At 35.9% G+C, this 21938-nt stretch overlaps 1 protein-coding gene and 1 non-coding gene across 4 annotated transcripts in view; one reads left to right on the forward strand and one right to left on the reverse strand.

Annotated features, from left to right (window-relative positions):
* The window catches only part of ANTXR2 (ANTXR cell adhesion molecule 2), a 160112-nt gene that overhangs the window by 127458 nt on the left and 10716 nt on the right, over positions 1-21938 (reverse strand). For all 3 annotated transcript variants that reach the window (XM_049105018.1, XM_025426766.3, XM_049105019.1), the window contains exons 4-7: positions 14556-14637; positions 13924-14031; positions 13741-13809; positions 12884-12964 (exon numbers count right to left, since the gene is read on the reverse strand). In XM_049105018.1, the coding sequence (XP_048960975.1) occupies positions 12884-12964; positions 13741-13809; positions 13924-14031; positions 14556-14637 (340 nt within the window). The remainder of the gene's footprint in view (positions 1-12883; positions 12965-13740; positions 13810-13923; positions 14032-14555; positions 14638-21938) is intronic.
* Positions 10573-10679, forward strand: LOC112647425 (U6 spliceosomal RNA). The gene has a single exon (XR_003128319.1). It is a non-coding gene; the product is annotated as a U6 spliceosomal RNA (small nuclear RNA).

A 21938-nucleotide genomic window follows, 5' to 3' on the forward strand; every position in this document is an offset into this window, starting at 1 on the left:
TAACAGAAAAGAAGTTAAAATACATAGAATCTGAATTCTGATACTCTGTATAAAAATTCTATATTCCGACATGTTGGGCCAAACTGTGAATTAAATCCTAAAGATGGTTTGATATATTTAATCTCTATAATCACAGTTACTGTCCTTTCTCATTAACAAAACATTCTGTCCTATTTAAAATGTATTTGTCTTGAGGCACCTGGGTGGCTCAGTCGGTTAAGGCTGGGACTTTTGGTTTTAGCTCAGGTCATGACCTCAGTGTCGTGGGATTGAGCCCTCGCCTGAGTCCTGCATAGGACTCTGTACTTAGCACTGAGGCCACTTGGGATTCTCTCCCTTTCCTCTCTCTACCCTCGCACGATGCTGGCTCGCACACGCACACACATTTTCTCTCTCTCAAATAAATAAATATATAAAAATAAATAAATAAAAACCTCTTTAAAAATGTATTTGTCGGGACACCTGAGTGGCTCAGTGGTTGAGCATCTGCCTTTGGCTCAGGGTGTGATCCTGCAGTCCCGGGATGGACTCCTGCATCAGGCTCCCTGCATGGAGCCTGCTTCTCCCTCTGCCTGAGTCTCTCTGCCTCTCGTGAATAAATAAGTAATATCTTTTTAAAAAACTGTATTTGTCTTGGATGCTCCCTTTAAACATATGGTAAAAGGCCTGTCCTGCATTATGATAACAAAGTCAAAACCCAAATATTTCCCCTCTTCCAAGTTGTTTGGGATAAAACTGTAAATGGAACAATAGTATTCACTCTTACAATTTATGATTATTTTCTGTTTCCTCTAACTGATTGTGTATAATTTTAATTCCACTACTTGTGTAATTCTGATCATCAAAATACTCTCATTAGTTTGGCATACATGGCAAATACTAATTTCATGGAATTTCTCTATTTGGCAAGGGAGGGGGATAGATTAAGATAAGGTTATTTGCCTCCCACTGGGTTCGTTTTTGGTCAGCAGTAAGACCAAATGCAGCCTTAAGAGTCAGCTCTGACCTTGGGCCTGTTGGCCTGAGATTGTAGATGTTTGGCAGAAGATCAAAGTAGATCCCATTGCACTGTCCCTTCTCTGCAGAGTGATTTGAATGAAATATCAGAATGGTGTTTCACCCTAGCTACTCCAGGCATGTTCCAAATTAATTTGGATTGAGTCTATATCTAACATTATGTGATCAGGTCTCAGGATTTCACTCCAGGCCAAATTTACATACAAGGTAACAAGCGGCAGATGTGTACTCTGGAGCTAGAACTGGCAATACTTGCAGGAGCGGGATGTGAACCATTGCAAAGTCAGACACAACTCTTTCAAGAATCCCACTGGTTACAAACCTAATTTCTTACCTTTCTTGACAATAGAATTACAATCAGATCTGTATAACCACAGAATAATAATCAGGTAAAGTGACAGTATTATCAAGGAACCATCTACACCAGAAATAACCAGACAGCATCATATTTAATTTCTTATTTCTGAGATTTTTTTAAGATGCATATGAAACCATATATTGATTTGAGATCTTGTAAGTTCCTAAACACGTTTACATAATGAATACATGCTGTAATAGCAGATATGGGACATTGGAAGAAGTAATAAAAGCCATACTATGGCCTGAAAAAATACATACAATGTATATAGTTGTGGCTTATTTCTTCTGGCATTTAAGATAAAATGGGATTAATTGGCGGGAAACTGAGATATACCCAAGATAAAATTTAGCATGGAATTAGTTAAGATGGGGAAATGAAGACAACATATGATTTAGGACATGCAGTGTCTTTGAAGTTGATGTTGAACTTTGGAGAAATATCTAGGTTTTATGATTTGAAGATCAAGCATCAGTTAAAAAAAAATCAACAATAAAACTTCCCACAACTAATATAAACCAAAACAGATTTCAAAATCTGTACTTTTTCCAATTTCTAACTGGCAATAGAAAGGTTATTATAGTTGGAAAATAGGACAGAGCCCATTCCAGAAGAAACTAGGTAAATACTTTTTTAATGAATGACAATACCATATGTTCCAAGCCAATCTAACATAAAAAATAGATAATACAATATATTAAAAATAGCAGCTGCTCAATTAATGTTTATTGAATTAATTGAAAAGTAAATGTAAAACTTTCTAATAAAAGGCAAGACCATTTTGACTATAAGGCAAATAAATGAGGTGTGTAACACTGAACAGTTAAGCATATAAAAAAATACAGAGCTTAAAAAAATACAGAGCTTAATTAGGCACTACTAGAATTAATCAAATCACATCTTTAGTTACATACAGTGAAGGGAAAACTTTTTGTATGGTACAAATTTTGGTAATCAATGGCATCAATAAGGCATTGAGCCAAATGGAAAAAATAATTTAAGAAACAATAAAAACAACACGAAAAGATACATGAACTTAATATATGTGTCTTCTCAAGAAAAGAGGGCTAATTCTAGACACATATGTGAAAAAAAAAATTAAATCCCATCGACCAGTTTCCTTTGTGATCTCATTTGTAAAGGTCAATTCTAAATATTAAAGACTTTTTCTTAAAAATGGATTAGTTCACTACACTTATATTCAAAGCACTACCTAGACATTTTTAAAAATTTTATTAAAAATTAAAAATATTCATTCTAGCAATAAATTTGTAAAACGGACTTTGGGTATATAATGTGATCTACAATACAACATTATAGATAATTTATAAGCACCCTAGGTATGTCCTTAGCAGGTAGAAACTGCTAATTTCCATGACATACAGGATGTCAGAGAATATATCAGTAAGGATAATAATAAATCTAAAAAACAAGCATTTTTCTTCCTTACTCATTGAGCAGCTTTAAACACTACAGGAGTTCATCCTAATATGAAGGATTCCAAGTTTATACCTCATACAGAAGGTCATTATTCCCAAGGTCGCAACAAAATGAAGCCTTAGTAACTAGCCATAGGTACGCATAAAATAAGCAGCTAAAACAATTTTAAGGATATTTTCACAACCTTTCCTTGTTTGCTTTTTAGATTTCAATATTCAGATGATCTTTATTTTCTTTCTGGCTGTCAAACATCCCTATCAAACGTCTTTTTCTTTAAGTGGTAGTATTTAAACGAAAAACAATTATAATCTGTAATCATGAGGCACCTGGCTGGCTCAGTCCATAGAGCATGTGACACTAGGTCGCAAACTTGAGGGTTCAAGCCCCATGTCAGGTATGGAGATTACTTTAAAACTAATTAAATCTGGGGCACCTGGGTGGCTCAGTGGTTGAACCTCTGCCTTTGGCTCAGGTTGTGGTCCCAGAGTCCTGGGATCCAGCCCCCACATTGGGCTCTCTGCAGGGAGCATGCTTCTCCCTCTGCCTGTGTCTCTCCCTCTCTGTGTGTCTTTCATGAATAAATAAATACAATCTTCAAAAAATAATAATAATAAAATCTTTTAAAACAAATTTTGTAATCACGTGTTTTGGTTGAGTTCATTTTTTTAAAAAATGCTTGGAGCTTCAAAATACCAGTTGCACAATACAGTGAGTGGGCTTTGCCCCAGCCCATTGCGAAAAATAGATTCTGTCTTCCTTCTCAAGTGAGGGAGTTGTATAAGCACAAGTGACAAATATTTAAACAAACTTTTACTGTAAGAAGTCTAAGGAAGAACATAAGTTATAATCATTGCCTTTTACTCTACTCAGCTCCAAACACAACAGAAGAATAGTTGTGATTATACTGTTGATGAAAATATGCCCATATCACAAATTGCGACACAAAAGCCCCAAATAACATTTAAGTTCCTCTGCATCTCACAATTGCAATTTTCAAAACAAATCATGTTAGAAGGGCTTCCTTTCCCACTACAACATAGAAATCTGCCAAAAATTGATTGTTATTTGAAACAGAAGTGTATCTGATTCCACCCTTTTTCTCTTTTTTTGGTTAGCACAAACTCCAAATAATCATTTAATGCTTTCTTAAAGGCTAAATAGATTTCCATAAAAAGTACATTGAAATTATGGATAAAGTTAAAACAAATATACTATTTGCTTTAGAATGTAAAGAAATTGAATCTCAACATAATTTTCACTCTGACACATATATTATTTCATATTGGTCTTACTTGACCACTCTTTTGTTTTATTAACTGAAACATGAAATCTATCTGTCAAGCATTCTAGGTCTATCTTTGTTCTATTCGATTTCTCAAAATCCAGAGTGACAAATAAAATATCTTCCTATGCCACAAGAACAGAAATACAAAGCCTTACCGAGTCTTCTATTAGTTTCATAATCAAACACCTATGCCTAAAAACAGTGAACTCCGAAAAGTCGAGGGCACCATGTTCATCTTTGTAACTCAACACCAGAAAAGTGTCTTAAAAGCATTCAAAAAATGTTCAAAAACATTCAAAAAATGCTTCCAAATAAATCGTGAACTGTTATATTTGAGGAAAAAATAAGATATAACTGAAAAATCATGCATTTTAATAATTTATACTGGTGGTAAATTTTAACTATTTTTTCCTCCTTTTCAATGTCCTTCTATTTGATTGAATTTGCTTTCAAGTAGAGGTGAGCCTCTAAGAGTTTTCTTTTATAGCCCAAACAAAATGATGTTAAGAAGTAAACAACTGGCACTTCATTTTGGCAATACAACCCAATGGCACCAGTTTAGTTTCATCTATATTCAGTAGCAAAGATTCCTGGTTAAATAGTTTAATTTGGTTTAGTTCATGAAATATCACAAAGCTGTATTTATTAAAAGTAGATTTGATTTCCTTAGACTACAGACCCAACCAAATAAAGAAAAAGAATAACGCTATTATTAAGTAAAATTATCATGCAAATGCAAACAGAGCACTGGACTACGGACACAAGATTATAAAATTTCAGTACATAAAATGAATAACTTAAAACAAGATTTCTATTTGTATTTTTTAGTTTATTCAAATTTGGAAGGAATGAATTGCCTTAGTAGAGTATGTGTCAAACATATTTTAAAGGTATTTGAATATATGGATTGTAACAGCTATTAAATTTTTTTCCTACCATGAACAGTTTTTCACCCTTAGATGTCTATGAACCGTGTTTCCTTTGTACTGACGAAACTGTTCTCCACTCTATGGGGTCCTAGTGAGGCTATGGATCATGATGCCTTCTCCCTCTTTCTTCCCCATGAAGCCAACCTCTTGTCACCGGGTAGGCATGTTACTCAGGCCAGCCTAAATGTTAACAGGACTGAGCACTTGACTCAATTGAGTCACTCAGAGTCCTCATCTGGGAGAGACAGAGTATTCTGATGCTCCAAAAACGATAGCTCTCTCTTTCCAATGTGCTTCTAATTGAGGCTCATGTAAGCCTGAAACTTTTGATGAAGTTATCTTCATCTGACACTCATTTGAACAAGGAAAAAGAATGAAGCGAGTAAAATCATAGGTAAAATTTACGAAGAGAGATCTTAAGAACATAGATTGGTTCTCTGGATCCAAATGTACTTGAGGCAATTTCCTCCCTCTAGACCACCTAGTCATATAGGACAATAGCTTTTTTCCTCTTAAGCTGGTATGAACTTAGGTTTTGTAACCAAAGTCATGATACAGTGGAATACAAATACGATGAAATCAAAGTTATACGGAATCATAAGTCAATTCAAAATAAAGGTTTTTTTAACGTGTAAATACACCATAACTGTATTTAAAAACGTTCAAAAAGCACAGATTTCATTTACTCATTCATTGATAAATATGAATTAAGCAATAACTACTTACCTAATGCTCTATTAGGGCACTGGACAAAAAAAAAAAAAAAAGGAGGAGGATGAATCACAGCCCCAACCGTCCTATCATTAATGTGAATGATGTTATAATAAGACACTTCATCTATATTCAGTACCAAAGATTCCTGGATAAATAGAAGCCCAGAAGAAGCTGACTTATGGTGAGCCTCATGTTATAGCCAGTCTTTTTTTAAAGAATCCTAGAAACTGATTTCCAATTTCGAATAAGTCCTACCAGTTTGTTTTTTTTTTCCTGTGAATGTATCTTTACAGTTAGCTCAGACTTCAGATTTTTTTAATCAAACCATGACTTTATAAATAGAGATTTCCACAACTAAGTCAGCATTCATAGCAAAACCTGCTAAAATCACTTAAACTGATGTCTTAGCAGAATGTTCATTAGGTTCCTCTTCTATGAAAATGATTTCCTATAAAGAATATGATTTTGCAGTGTCTTCTCATTTCATTAAAACATAATGTAGGGATCCCTGGGTGGCGCAGCGGTTTGGCGCCTGCCTTTGGCCCAGGGCGCGATTCTGGAGACCCGGGATCGAATCCCACGTCGGGCTCCCGGTGCATGGAGCCTGCTTCTCCCTCTGCCTGTGTCTCTGCCTCTCTCTCCCTCTGTGTGACTATCATAAATAAATTTAAAAAAAAAAAAATTTAAAAAAAATAAAAATAAAAAAATAAAACATAATGTAGACACCTTTCTTAGAAACTTTCCAAAAAAAAAAAATAAATAAAAAGGAGAGAGAGAAAACAACAAAAATAGACATTACTGAGAAAAACAATTTGGTGCAAAGTTCAGATGAAGCTTACATTTCCAGCACTTAGAATGAAGTTCTTTTTTGAAATGTATATTGCACTTTTTTCCCTTTATAAACAATCTATTTCAGTTTTATTTAAATTTGCTACATGTATGAGTGATCGTCCCCTCCTATTTATGCTCCTCTATTTCCCCATTAGATATTTAAAAATTCTGGCACTGGCTGCCATCACCTAGGATATAGTGTTCTTAATTCTTTTGGATCAGAGTTATTTATAAAACCAGTTTCACAACGGATTCATCTCTTCTGCTTAATACTTCTGAGGTACTGTATCAAAAAACAATTGTGCAAGTAATTGCAGAGTACAACATCCCAAGGTCTTGATTTTAGGGGGGAAAAAAGAGAGAGGGAGGTTTTCCACATAGTATTTTTATTTTTATTCTTTCCATGTTATCCACCAATCTGTGGTTTTGTTTTATTTTGAATGCTACCATCCACACAGCACTGCCTAATGAAACACTGAACCACATGGTATTCACATGTCAGTCTGACTAGTTCAAATAAAATTTCATTTTCTTTCTTTTTTTTTTTAAAGATTTGTTTATTTATTTATGATAGACATAGAGAGAGAGAGAGAGAGAGAGAGAGAGAGAGGCAGAGACACAGGAGGAGGGAGAAGCAGGCTCCATGCCGGGAGCCGGACGTGGGACTCGATCCTGGGACTCCAGGATCACGTCCTGGGCCAAAGGCAGGCGCTAAACCGCTGAGCCACCCAGGGACCCCCTAAATTTCATTTTCAAACAAAAGCCTTGCAATCACCTTTCCAAGAAACCAAAAATAATTGTTTAGCATTTTAAGACATTAAAGATAATCTAACGTGGATAATAGAAGAATTATATCCTGTGTTTGCAGGTAATGGGATGGGAGAAAACACAGGAAGAGGAACAATGAGTCAATTCTGAAGTTTTCTGACTTGAACATTTCCCGGGACTTCACATCCCTAACGGACATTGCCCACAGGGACTTCCCAGCGCCAACTCAGTGTCTCCCTCAGCCCTTCTGCCCGATCCCACCGTCCCCAGCACTCCGGCACCCTCTGCAAAACAGATCGCCCCCTCCCTGCTTCCAGTTACTCAGAGGACTCGGGGCAGAATGCCCAAGCTCCACTGGACTCCCCGCTCCGTCCTTTTCATCTCATATGCAGTGATCTCTCAGGTTCTATGAACTTTTCGAGGTCTCCCAAATCCACCTCCTTATTTCCAGTTTCACCGCCATCACAATACTAACAACAGCAGCTAATATTTTCCAGAGCCGTCAGAGCCTGGCTCAGCAAGAGAAACGTTTTATCCCTGGAGGCTCTGCCCCACCCTGTTCCTAACATGATTCTGACCAGGGCAGAGAGTTTATTACGTTTTCCTTGTGGTCCTTAACCCAGTTTTACTGGGAATCTAGAACCTAGAATCCCAATACCTAAAATAAGCCCCAAGGAGCTATGGTCCATTAAGATGTGGTTTCCCCCTTAACAACTAAGTCTCTATCCCAACGAGAACCGTAGCTCTTTTCTAAATGCAGGTTCCTGAAATTCTACATAGTGTTTGTCACGGTAATACTGAATCTGCTTTCCCAGTTGTTGGCTGGGCCCAAGCCCTAAGGCCTGAGGATTCGGAACTAGGGCACAGCCAAGTATTTGATTTTGGTTAGCTACACCACCTAGACATCCTTGTAGTTATGCCCCACTTGTTGGATCTGACCCTCCCATGTATCCATGCCATGCCCTTTTAGACCTAAGTCACTGATTACTTAGAAATCCGGCCATCTCTCTCAGTGGACTGCCCTGCAGAAAGATCAAGAACCTCATCATACATGGTCCCAACTTCCTGACATTCGTAGCTTCCCAGCAAATGTTTTCAAGCCCAGCCCTTCTGAGTTAGACTGTTCTTAATCATGATCTCATTTATTTCACAAAACAATCCAATGAAATAGAACTGTCCCCATTTGACTTGATGAGAATCTTGAACTTGGAGAGATTACATGGTATAAAGTACAAACATCACAGAGCTAGGCAGTGGCAGAGTTGGAACTCACACTCAGCTCTTCCTATTCCCAATTTCATACTGTCGTTCACTGTATTAGGTTTCTTTTCACCATGTCTCTCACAAGGACTATTGCAAGAGACTTATGACACACCTTTCCATCTTCCAAATTATCCTATGTATTCCCACAAGAATATTCTTCCTGAACATTCTCAGCTATCATATAAATCTCATCCCTCTGATGCTTTTCCATCCTTCTCTGAGTACTTAGGAAACACATGCCAATTCCCCCATTCAAACGTTTGAAAGTTTCCATAATCTGGATCCAGGCCACCTGTCAAGGTCTATCCCTCGTATTCCTCCATAATCCAAGCCAGGCCACACTCCCTCCTATGCCTCAGCCACTCAGCCCAGGCTCTTTCTGAAGTTCTATGTTCCTTGTTTCCAATTTACTCCAATTGTCAGAGCACAGTTCAAACTGCACCACCAAAAGTCTCCCATGACTTCATATATCCAAACTTATCCCATCCTTCTGTTAACTTGACTCTCACCATATTGGCATCTTCACACAAACTGCAAGGTAGGATTCCTCTCTGTCACCCAGAGTCCCAGAGTCACTCGTCACTCACTGAACTTCCTGGCTTCATTTTATCCCCACATTTTATAACTCTTGTAGTGACCACTATATTCCAACCCTCAAGTCATCACTATTTTCAAGCTCCTTTAGAACATAGAATTTGTCTTATTTAAGTTTACATCCTCTCTTGCAAGCTTGACGCAGTGCCCTAAGCACGGTTAGAGCTCAATAAATGAGTGGATGAAAGAATAAGGTAGATAATGGATGTAGTGGGAAGGAAGGGGAAAAAGAGGAAAAGTTTTTCACCAGCACCTACTTGATCTAATAATGAATTTTAAACTTTCATATTCCTAATTAAGACCGGAGATTAAACCAATATTCCCAAAAGTGTGACATATCATGTTTGCCTGGACAGAAATCCAAACATTTTGAAATGTCCCATTTCATTCCAAATCAAAATAAAATGTGAAAATGATTTTCTGAATTAAATAAATTTTACAGAAGGTATTAAATTGTTAACATGCAAAATGTTCATAACAAAGGCCTTTTCAGTCACTCACGTTTGAAGTTATAAAAGATAGAACTGCTATAGTGTTTTTTTTTATTTTAATTACAATGAAGGAAGGTTCCAAAATGAAACTCCTAACCTTGCTGACTAAGAAGTTGATTCTGAAAAAAATGTGATTTACAGTACGAGAGGACCAGACCATCTAGGTCACTGGATTTTGGTGCCCAGTGGAGGGAGAAAAAAAGAAAACAAGAGTATCGGCTTACATTTTTTTCTAATTAAAGATTAACTTCAAAGAAATTAATTCATTTGACAATAAGGATCAGATATATTTGAACAATCACTAACAAAATAATAATAATAATAATAATAATCTCTCAATTTAGCAAATATTTTGCCTTCAAAGTATCAGACATCTGAAAGACTTAAATTTTCTGATAATTTACATTTGCTTAGCATTGCATAAATCTATTCCACAGTACAATTTTCTCCACTAGTTTGTTAAATCAAAAATAAAGGGATAGTCTCTTCCTCTCTGCCCTTACCCTGAAAAACAGAGGATATTTGTTTTAAATACCAAATATAATTTTTTTAAGATAAGATGGTACTTTTGTAAGTATCAGGTGCAATTCAAATTTAAGGCAGAATTATAGCTTTTGTGTATTATCAGACATGGAGCAAACTCTGCCTTGAAGAGACATAAAGTGCTTGAATTGCCTTAAACTTCTATAAAGTAATCAAAAATCCCAAGCTACCATCACGTTGATAAAAATCTCAACCATTAGTGAGATCAACTTAGGTTGTAATGATTTCATTTGTCTACCTGTCAACTCTGCCATGTTACTACTTCCCGGTTTCCCTGAGGATAATTTACTCCTCCTTTTTTGACAGAAAAGCAGAAGTTTAACTATATTAGAATGAACAGTGCTCTCTTCGGCAGCATGTATACTAAAATTGGAACGATACAGAGAAGATTAGCACGGCCCCTGCACAAGGATGACACACAAATTCATGAAGGGTTCCATATTTTTTATCAAACTCAAAACCCAAGAAACAAACAATCCAATCATAAAATGGGCAGGGGACATGAACAGACATTTCTCCAAAGAAGATCTCCACATGGCCAACAAGCACATGAGAAAATGCTCCGCATCCCTTGCCATCAAGGAAATACAAATCAATACCACAATGAGATACCACCTCACACCAGTGAAAATGGTGAAAATTAATAAGACAGGAAACAACAAATGTTGGAGAGGATGTGCACTGTTGGTGGGAATGCAAACTGGTACAGCCACTCTTCCTCAAAGAGTTAAAAATAGAGCTACCCTACGACCCAGCAATTGTACTGCTGGGGATTTACCCCAAAGATACAGATGCAGTGAAAGACTGAGACACCTGCACCCCAGTGCTCATAGCGGCAATGTCCACAATAGCCAAACTGTGGAAGGAGCCTCGGTGTCCATCGAAAGATGAATGGATAAAGAAGATGTGGTCTATATATACAGTGGAATATTACTCCGTCATCAGAAAGGACCAATACCCACCATTTGCTTCAACGTGGATGGAACTGGAAGGTATTATGCTGAGTGATAGAATTCAGAGAAGGACAATCATCATATGGTTTCACTCATACATGGAATATAAGAAATCGTGAAAAGGAATATAAGAGAAAGGAGGAGAACTGAGTGGGGAAAAATTAGAGAGGGAGAAAAACCATGAGAGACTCCTAACTCTGGGAAATGAACAAAGGGTTGCGGAAGGGGAGGTTGGGGGGATGGGGTAACTGGATGACGGGTAATGAGGAGGGCACATGGTGGGTGAGCGCTGGGTGTTACACTACATGTTGGCAAATTGAATTTAAATTTTAAAAATGTAAAAAAAGAAAAAAAAAAGAATGAACACTATACCCATTGGTATAGTATTCCAAAGGGAATAACCCAGAGAAGTCTCCTCTCCTCCCCACTATAATTCTAAAAATAATTGCAAATCTCCAAAAACAATAAATTCTATTTAAAATACAATCCAATGGTTTGTTTATTTTCAGGATCAAATTATGCTCCCTTTTGCATTGTCCACCCAATTTTCCTGTATTTTAAACCAAATCACAGAGTATTTACCTTGAATCCAAATATAAATCCATAGAAATATTCATAGAAATATGAATACAAATATTTCCTATTTTTTCCATTGCAATTTTTCCAACTAAACATAATTAAACTCCTAAAATAATAAAATTTCTGTTCCATTCTGTATTTACATTCAGCCTGTCCACTAGAAGTGCTGACATGTAATAGAACCAAATCATATCTTTTTCTTCGAAAAGCTCCATGAATTAGGGGGAAAAAGCCTACATGCTACTTAAAAACAAAACCAACCAATCTCACTGTTTCTGAAAAACACAATCTTTAAAAAGAAATTTTAAATGTCCAAAGATATTGAGACTTATTTTTTCCTTCAGTTAATACCTTAAGATTAAAGGGAAAGCTTTGGCTTAGAGAGTATATATTATTCACTTCCATTTTAGGATGGTGTTTACCAAAATATCATAAATACTTAATAGCAACTGTTCCTAGTGCTTCTAGAAAAAGGCAGTAAAATGAAACATAAACCTCAGCTTTGAAAGCCTAGGAGTTTTGCTTTGCATTTCATCATCATACTTCCCCTTACCCTCTTTAGGGATGCCCCGATTCTAACAATCATCAGAGAGAATGCGACTGAATTACAAGCAGAAATATTATGAGCTCCAGTGAAACTATTAATCATTAAAATGGAAAGAACAACAGCAGTCAAATACTCAGCCACTGTGCAAGGTGTCTGCTTGAGAGCTAAGAGACGCCATTTTTGGAAGAGGGAGAAATCACACATTCCAATCCAAATTTTTATTTTATACTTCTTCTCTAAAGCCTATAAAACTTTCAAGATATCAAGACAGGAACTCCACGCTCAAACGGTGGAAGTGTCAAAGACTGTTTATGAAGATCCTAAACTTGAAATCTCAAACCCAAGCTCACAGAGTCAAATTTACAAGAATTAATACCAACCATTAATACAAACAAAATCCAGACAAAATCCAGATCTTTAGAATTAAGCCATGTTCTCAATACCAAACAAACCTCCTTCTTAATCTCTTTCTTCAAGATAATGATCACCTGAAGGGATATCAAGATTACTCCTTATGTTTTAAAATGTATCTAAAATCGTAAGCCTTTCTTACTCCCAGAAAAATACTCACAGAATTAATTATTCCTTTAAGAGCTTGAAATCCACCCTTGACAGGAAAAACTTGTTCCTTGGAATCAGCAATTCTTTCCAGCTTTAGAAAAACGAGGAACATTCAATTAACGGGTAGTTGAGACATACATTTTATACACTTCATTATGTTTCAGTTATGTTCATCTGGAAAATTACACCACAGGATTAATTCACCAGTGTAGTCTGTCAGGAATTGAAGGAGATGGCACTAGTGTTATTCTAAATGTATCACAATGAAATGAATCAGCCACAACCCCTTTACACTGGCCTCAAGTTTGAATCTCAAAACACTGCAGAGCTCTACTAGCCAAAAATGTCATTAGACACAGAAATCTTAGTTATGTTCAACCAAAAATTTAAATGTAAGACCATCTAGTGAGCAGGGAAAAAAAATTAATATATAAACCTCCAAAACTTATGAAAAAATTGGGGTTTTGGAATGAAAACTATTAAAAATTTCCTCTAAACAGATTTCCCAAATCCCTGCACTCCTAAGTGTCAAGTTTTAAATCAAACTAAAACACCTAAATAAGACTGTCATAATAATCTTGTCCGTTGAGTTCAAAAAGGATTATCCATATTATTTCAGTCCAAATATGTGACCATAATATTACTTCTTCTGAACCAAATGAATATTCCGGAAATTTTAGAGTGTTGTTTTCAGCAATGAAACCTCTCAAAATCAGACATAATTGATGCAGAGTTCAAAATAATTTTATAAAAAATCTTTAGCAACAGATTAGTGTCACAGTAGGTCATCAGTGAAAAGAATTTGAAAAAATACCCTTAAGATGATGATGTAATTTAGATTAAGGTTTGCAGATCTGCTGTACTCACCTGAGCTTGTTCAAAGTCAAGGACACCAACACAATAAACTCTAGCCCCAAATGACCTGGATATCTTTGCCTATGGAGGGGGGTGCAGAGAGAGGGGTGCATTATTCCAATATCAGGCTATGAATACAGAGACACACAGCAAAGTACACCAGGGTATAATGAACAGTTTCAGTTCAACACTCACCTCTTTCTCTGCATATGATGGCACCAGACCGTCCAACTTACCATCTGTCAGAGCAATTATGATGCTGGAGGTTTTTAAGCCTCCTGCTTTCTGAATTTGTTCATTTGCCTGAAAATGAAGAATAATTATCTCAATAACAATTTCATCTTAACTTTTAACCAGCATGTTTCATCAAGCTGAATGTATGAGTCTGACAAAATCAAAATATTACAGACTGGCTTTGAAAACAGGGTATTTTACTATATGTTGGCAAATTGAATTTAAATAAAATATTAAAAATAAAATAAAGAAGAGTATTTTGTGTTAGCTATTTTATTTGAAATATGCATATATTCACATTATAGAGCAGTTACAATTGGGTGTAAAGAATATAAATTTTAAGCTTTGATTGACTAGTCTGAAAATAAGCACACAAAAAATGAAAAATTCCTTAAAAAGCCAAATGCTATCCAAATTTTTCTTATCACCGTGGTAAATCAGTCTCCTCCTTAGAACAACTAAAAGCATTTTAAAAAATTTTTTAAAGATAAACCTGTAATGAGGTATTGGAGTTTTACTAGAGAGTTACAGTTTTTTGCATTCCAGAATAAGGAAACATTCTCTTCCATACTTACAAATGTTAAAGAACTTACTAGCTTTAGTCCTTCGTGGATGTATGTCTCTCCTACTGGACTAACATTTTTTAAATCCTCTAAGCCTTTACTGATTTTGCTTCTGAAAAATAATGAAAATTAAACGAAAGAAAAATGAGCAAAGATTACAATAAGTATTTATCAAAAAACATGGCAGGGTTACAATTAAAGTTTCTTCAGGAAGAGGAAAGAACATGAGCTTTGAGGATAGATAACTTCTCATACTTTTTGCTATTTTAATAAATTAGAGCACTCATATTTTAAATACAACAAATAAAAGTATTATTTTATTTGACAATATGAAATATCTTGGAAAAATCTAAGTATATTCTAGACATTTTGAGCTGAGAACAGATAACTTCTATCATATTTGTTTGACTAAATGCTAGGGAGTGAAACATTTTCCTTCATCCAAAACAAACAAGGGTTGCTTAGGTCAGCTTAAATGAAAAAGTATTTCTGAAGCACGCACCCACTTCCCTATAAGTTGGAAATTTACTTTGTTATTTGTAAATTTCTAAAGCATATTACTTAACCCTAACTTATAGAAATTCAGTTTCTACTTTGTGTTTCCCAGAGTCACATGTCTCAGAAATTTAGTCACCTTTGTAGCATCTTCTCCTCCATGCAGACACCAACTCATTCTCTTGAATATTGTAACTACAATGTACTAGCACATTTCTGATGAACAAATGAAAGAATAAATGGATGGATGGTCATGGATTCTTGAAACAGGCAATATGAACGAAAAACTTGAAAAACTATAGAATAATCTTTTTCATCATGACCAATTAGTGTCTCAATGCAGTATATCTAAATGAAGTATGAATACATTATTAAAAGCTATTTTGGGGACACCTGGGTGGCTCAGTTGGTTAAGCATCTGCCTTCAGCTCAGGTCATGATCCCAGAGTCCTGAGATCAAGTTCTGCATCAGGCTCCTTGCTTAGCGGAGGGCCTGCTTCTCACTCTACCTGCTGCTCCCCCTGTTTGTTGTCTGTCTTTCTCTCTCTAATAAGTAAATGAAATCTTTAAAAAAAAATCTATTTTGTGTGCATTAAGTAAAATAAGACCTATTTTTCAGGTTTTTTTAAATATAGGTTCCAAAGAACCCTTGAAAAATAAAGAAACCATAAGAATAATATGAGATAAATACAATAATGTTGCAAAAACAATCCAAACTAAACTCAGAATTTCATTTTCAATTTTTAAATTTAAAGGATCAGAAGAGAGATCTTAATATACTGTTTATAGAATTTTAATTTTTAAAAAGAAGCAAAGAAAAATACCTTTCTTTTTTTATTATTTTTTTTATTTTTAGTGAGACAGAAAGAGCATGCTCCAGCAGAGAGAGAGAGAGAAAGAGAAACAGAAAGTGAGAGAGAATCTCAAGCAGGCTCCACACTCAGCGCACGTGGAGCCCGACATAGGGCTCAATCCCACAACCCCGAGATCACGACCCCAGCCAAAACCAAGAGTCAGACGCTGGACCAACTAAGCTACTCAGGCACCTCAAGAAAAATACCTTTCTAAATAAAAAAGTCCTGCAATGGTAAACTGAAATATAATGTTTTAAATAAAACATGAAAAGCACCCACATTACTAACAATGATAGATGAAACATTAATCACAAAAAGTAGATTATCTGATTATCAAGGAACTTACTAGAGTCATACATAAAAGGTTATACACACACACACACACACACATCATACACTATTAAAATAAAATTATATACATATAACATATACCACACACCATTAAAACGTATGTCCGAAACAGTAAAAAAAAAAAAAAAAAAAAGTTTCATCGAGCTGCAATGTTGTATTTCGAACACTTGAAATAAATGAATCATCCACCAGAGCTTCACTCATGTTTTAAAAGTAAGTTACTGATTATATGTTGATGCTATAACGAAAATTAGTATCAGACAAGTTTCCATCTCAAGGAGTTTCCCAAAAACATAAGACAACTTTCAAAGTATGACCTAATCCTCTTTCTTCCTGACTCAGTCATCTCTACCAATCCACATTGCTTCCTTTAATATTGGTCTAAAATCAGCCTATTCTGAACCTGTCTTTGACTTTATTATACTATTTTTTCTAAGGTGTCCCAAACACATCCATGATCAACTTCTACTACAATGAATAATTTTGTCTCAAATTTATACCTTAAAATAATGTAACTGATTTAATTTAGTGTTTCACTTCTCAACTAGACTGGAAGTTTACAGTGGACTATCACCCTGTCTATCATTTATGATGTATCCTCCTACTCTGCGCTTATTACTTAAATAATGCCTTTAACAAAGTAAGCGTTCAATAAACTTTTCAATCTACCATAGGAAAGAAATTCACAGATGATGAACTAAATTACCTACTTTACAAGTTTGTTTTATCTAAATATTTATATTTAGTATCTACAGACAAAACTTGAAACTGATTCTGTCTGAATGCAGACAAAAACCAAATATTTGGTACTTCCAAGAAATGAGTGGCAGCGTGTCCTCAAGCATTAATGTTTGCTGCCAAAGGGAAATGAAAAGACAACTGAAATTCAAGTTCACACAACAAATAGATTTTTCATGGTAGAAGCTGCCTTGTCCATTCAGTTCAGATTCACCTCACCATTTAATTTCTTCTAAGACCCAGACAATAGGACTCTAAGCTACAAGAACTTGCCGGACGTGGAATTCAGAATTGTTTTTGGAAGGTAAGACTCAACTAGCTTATTTCACTGGGAGAAGTAACACTGTCCCTGGCTTTTCTATCCATGACAATACCTGACACCATAATATTCTAAGTAGCACTGAATTCCATCATTACTTTTGCAGCTGCATCGTCACTGGAGGAAAAGTGTTTCTTGCCAACAGTCAATAACATCAACACACATGAGCTCTGGTCTTATCTCCTTCCAGTATAACTACACAGTCTGTCAGCCTCTACCAAGTGTCATTTTAGGGGAAATGAAAGCCAAAACAAGACAGGGCAGATCTCAGGCCTCAAAAGATCCAAGCAACTAAAAGTAAGTTCTAAGTTTGTCTAGTAGTAAACAGCTAATTGGGAGAAAGCAAAATGATGTCACAGGTTAAAAAGAGAACTCATCCATCTATACTATGACTTAAAGAAACCTCTAAAAGAAAAAAAAAGCAAGTAGGGAATGACAAAAACAAAAGAAAAAATGCACATGTTATAAAGCTCAAATCCAACAACATCTTAGATCAACCTCACCAAGTTTGGTTTTAACGTTATGTCTTCAGCTACAGGAATAGTGATATTGAAACTACTTTGGTATTTGTTGTGAAGCTGTAGTCAAGGGTGCTGCTATCATAACACAAAATGTCCCCTCTCAGATCTTGTGGCAGAAGTTTCTCGTCATCCCTGAGTAATCACTATACACTTCCTCCTTCCTGCTAGCTACAAGTATGTAAACCATTTCTTGCCCTAACTATTGGGAAGCCCACAGTAAATTTCTTACTCATTCACAAAATTCTAAGTTCCTATGGTTATCATATTGCTACATACTCTTTTCTAAGATCTTAACTTTTCTTTTTATGTTATTATCTTTCTGCAATGTTATTATGTTCAGCTTCAAATACTTTTTGGAAAGAGGCAAAATGAAACAAATAAAATGGGATAAACCTGATTCTTTTTGTTGAGAATCAGTGAGCTAAAATCTATCAACTCTTTCTTTTTTTATTTCATGATTATATTGATCAGAGAAAGGCAAAAACATACTGATTCTTTTTTTAATCTATAAAATAACACTTTCCGCTCTGTTAGTACCTGCCAAATTTCTCTGCTGAGTAGGGGAAGGAAGAGAGATAAAAGGGAAGGAAGGGAAGAGAAGGGAGGGGAGGGGTGAGAAAGAGAAGATGAGGAGAGAAGAGAGGAGAGGAGAGGAGAGGAGAGGAGAGGAGAGGAGAGGAGAGGAGAGGGGAGGGAGGGGAGGGAGGGGAGGGGAGGGGAGGGGAGAGAGGAGAGAGAAGAGGAGAGCGAGAGGAGAGAAAGAGAGAGAGAGAGAAGAGAAGAGAAGAGAAGCGAAGAGAAGAGAAGAGAGACGAAAAAAAAGAGAAGAAGAGAAGAGACACGAGAGAGAAGAAGAGAGAGAGAGAAGAGAAGGAGAGAAAAGAGAAGAGAAAGAAGAGAGAGAAGAGAAGAGAGAGACGAGAAAGAGAGAGAAGAGAGAGAGAGAAGAGAGAAGAGAGAAGAGAGAAGAGAGAAGAGAGAAGAGAGAAGAGAGAAGAGAGAAGAGGAGAGGAGAGGAGAGGAGAGGAGAGGAGAGGAGAAGAGAAGAGAAGAGAAGAGAAGAGAAGAGAAGAGAAGAGAAGAGAAGAGAAGAGAAGAGAAGAGGGCAACTACACTGCCACACGCTGCACATCAATGGCTCTTCTCCATCCATTGAACACTTTGTATTTTGGAGGGTATTTATGACTGTCATAACTAAAATAAGTATATATTGTAAATGGTAGCATAATAAAATGATTAGCAGAGAATTCTGACTTGCTCAACTAATACAATTAAGGCACAATTTTTTATTTTAAGTACCTTCTGCGTATAACTAAGGATATTATGTTTATACACATAATTATATTATCTGTATAGCATTTGAACTTTCCAACAGACAACATCTTAACTAATCACATTTCTGTTTTGGCCATCTATTGCTGCCTAATAAACTACCCTAAAATTAGTGGTGCAAACACAACTTATTTTTTATGATACTGTGCATTGAATGGGCAGTTCTTATGTTTCACACATTGTCAGCTGAGAAGTAGGAATGGCTAGAAAGGTTGAAATGACCTCACTCACATGGTTGGCAAGTTGGCACTGGTGCTGGCTACTGCAGAGGAGCACAGCTAGGACTGTTGACTGTAGTCTTCATTCTCTTCCAGATGGCTTTTCCACATGGCTGGGTTGGTTTCCCTCCTACCATGATGGTCTCAGGGTAATCAAAGTTTTTATATGCCAGCTGGCTACTGAGAGCACAAGAAAGAAAACTCCCATGCCTTATTAAGGCTTAGACCTGGAACTGGCACTCTTCTACGTTTATGTATGCTATATTCTATCAGTTAAAGTAAGCCATGGGCCCAGCCCAGAGTTTTTAAATTATATATTTAAATAAGTGTATAAGTTTAATTTATAGACTTAAATATATTTAAGTATATATACATATATTTGTATATGTAGTGTGTATATATATATATATTCTGTATACATATATATAGAGAGAATATATATACACACATACATGTTTATATGTATTCTGTGCTTAACTGGAGGCCACAGAACAATCTACGACAAAAGCTAAAAAACTGCATATTATCTATGCTACCAAATGCCAATTAATACAAGTACATTAGTGCATGAGTATAAATGTTATAGAAACTTGTATCATAGGTCAATTCCATCCTTTGTCCTCAAGAGATTATTAATCAGGAACATTAGTTCTTGAAACAAACAGTAACTGCAAATAAAATGCAGCAATACACAGTAATTTTGTAATGATCAGCCAGTTACATAATTAAGTGTTTTTAAGAAGGTAAAACTTAGTACATTGAAATATGAAACAAAACAATGCTCTCAAGATGTTATTTTGCATCTATACAAATATACTAGTCATTTATAATCCATTTAGCACTTTAGTACTTTACCGGAGCTTCTGCTTACAAAGCATTTACCAAAGTGTCTGACACACAGTTAGTGCTCAATAAATTTCATCTGCCACTGTTATTATCTCCTTCCATTAATAAAACACAATATTAAGCAAATTGACAAAATTAGAAAAAAATTATATGAGGGAAAATCTGTTCATTCATTCAAATATACCCACATTTCTATTTATTTATTATGTTATTATAGACTATATTACATACTGTATAAAGGATAAATCACAAAAAAGTAATTGCTCTCTACCAGCTCCTCAACTTAAAAAATGTTCGAAGTTTACAAGACAGTGAAGGAGTATCTTCTAAATGCAAACATTGCTAATACATTCTATTATCTTCAGAACTAACAGGTTTACCTATCTCTTATTATACTTGATATCAAAATGTACTTATTGTTTATTTAACACAGTCACTCTAAGGCCAACATTGCCAATGTCTCTGTGGTCCAGAATCTAGACCAATGAATCCATGGTCAAAAAATATGTGCTTACAAAATGCTCCGCACTATCTGGGTTTTGTGAAAAAATTCCCTCCAGTTTAGTCTATGCTTACAAAATGTGGTACATGGATCACACCTGAGTCCAACTGGCTGCATTCTGTATATTTTTTCACCCCACTTCCCCCATTCAATACCTATTGAGTCATGAGAAATTGACCTCTGCATTTGAACACTTCAGTGTGCCAGGTTGTCTCTCAGGTATGAGTAACAATGTATTTAACTTCCTAGATATAAAGCATATGTGGGACTGCATGAAAGTTCACTCTTAGCATATCCATGACTAGAATCTGAGCTGCTATCTTGCCCAGACCTCTCAGGATTAGCACAAATGCGTTGCCAAAACTGACTTTTCTCAACACGAGTCATCATTTCTCTAACTACAACAACAACAACAAAAAAAAACTACATTCACTTCCTCTCACCACATCACTGTTTGTAAGAGAACAGCATAAATTTAGAGGAAGAATATGTCTTTGAATATGACAAATTCTGACTAATTGTGAAAGGCAGAGAAGGGGGAATACAGAAAGTCTGAGGCAATGCAGTAGTTAAGTGCTCACGCTCAGGAGTCAATACCGTCTTAGATTCAGGATGGAATGGACCTTCATTTTTTAATTTCCACACACCTTGGCTATTCCAATTTTATTTCAACATTATTATTTGTGTCAGACACTTTGCTAAATGCTTTGTAAGCAATATATGTATAGATGCAAATAATATCTTGTGAATCCTGGCTCTAACTACTTAGCTGTGTGACTTCCAGCAAGTTTATTTGACCTCTCTAAACTCCTGTTAGAATTCTGGCACATGAGAATGAAAATTCTGATGGTGGTGTACACTGATAACCCGCAAATCCCTTTTCAACCTTGACTCCTCCCCACGTCAATTAGGCCTTCTCATGCATCAGATGCATTTAACCATCCCAACATTGCAATATGGTAGGAATGATTAGCGCCTTCTAATGGGCAAGAGAACTGGCCAGCAAGAAGTGAAATTACTTACACAAGGTCATAAAACTAGTATATAGCTTCCATGTCTACGTGACTCAACGTCCACTCCTGTGTTTTCATTTTAACAGGGAGCCTTCAGGATACCCCGAGGTAACAACTGGAAATGTGTTATTCCTGAATACTTTCTCTTTCCAACCCCTAAATTCCATTCTGACTCCAACATAGCTATCTCTGGCTAAAGAAGCAGTAACTTTTTTCGAGCATGT

Source organism: Canis lupus, chromosome 32 (assembly GCF_003254725.2).
Source record: "Canis lupus dingo isolate Sandy chromosome 32, ASM325472v2, whole genome shotgun sequence".
Taxonomy (NCBI): Eukaryota; Metazoa; Chordata; class Mammalia; order Carnivora; family Canidae; genus Canis; species Canis lupus.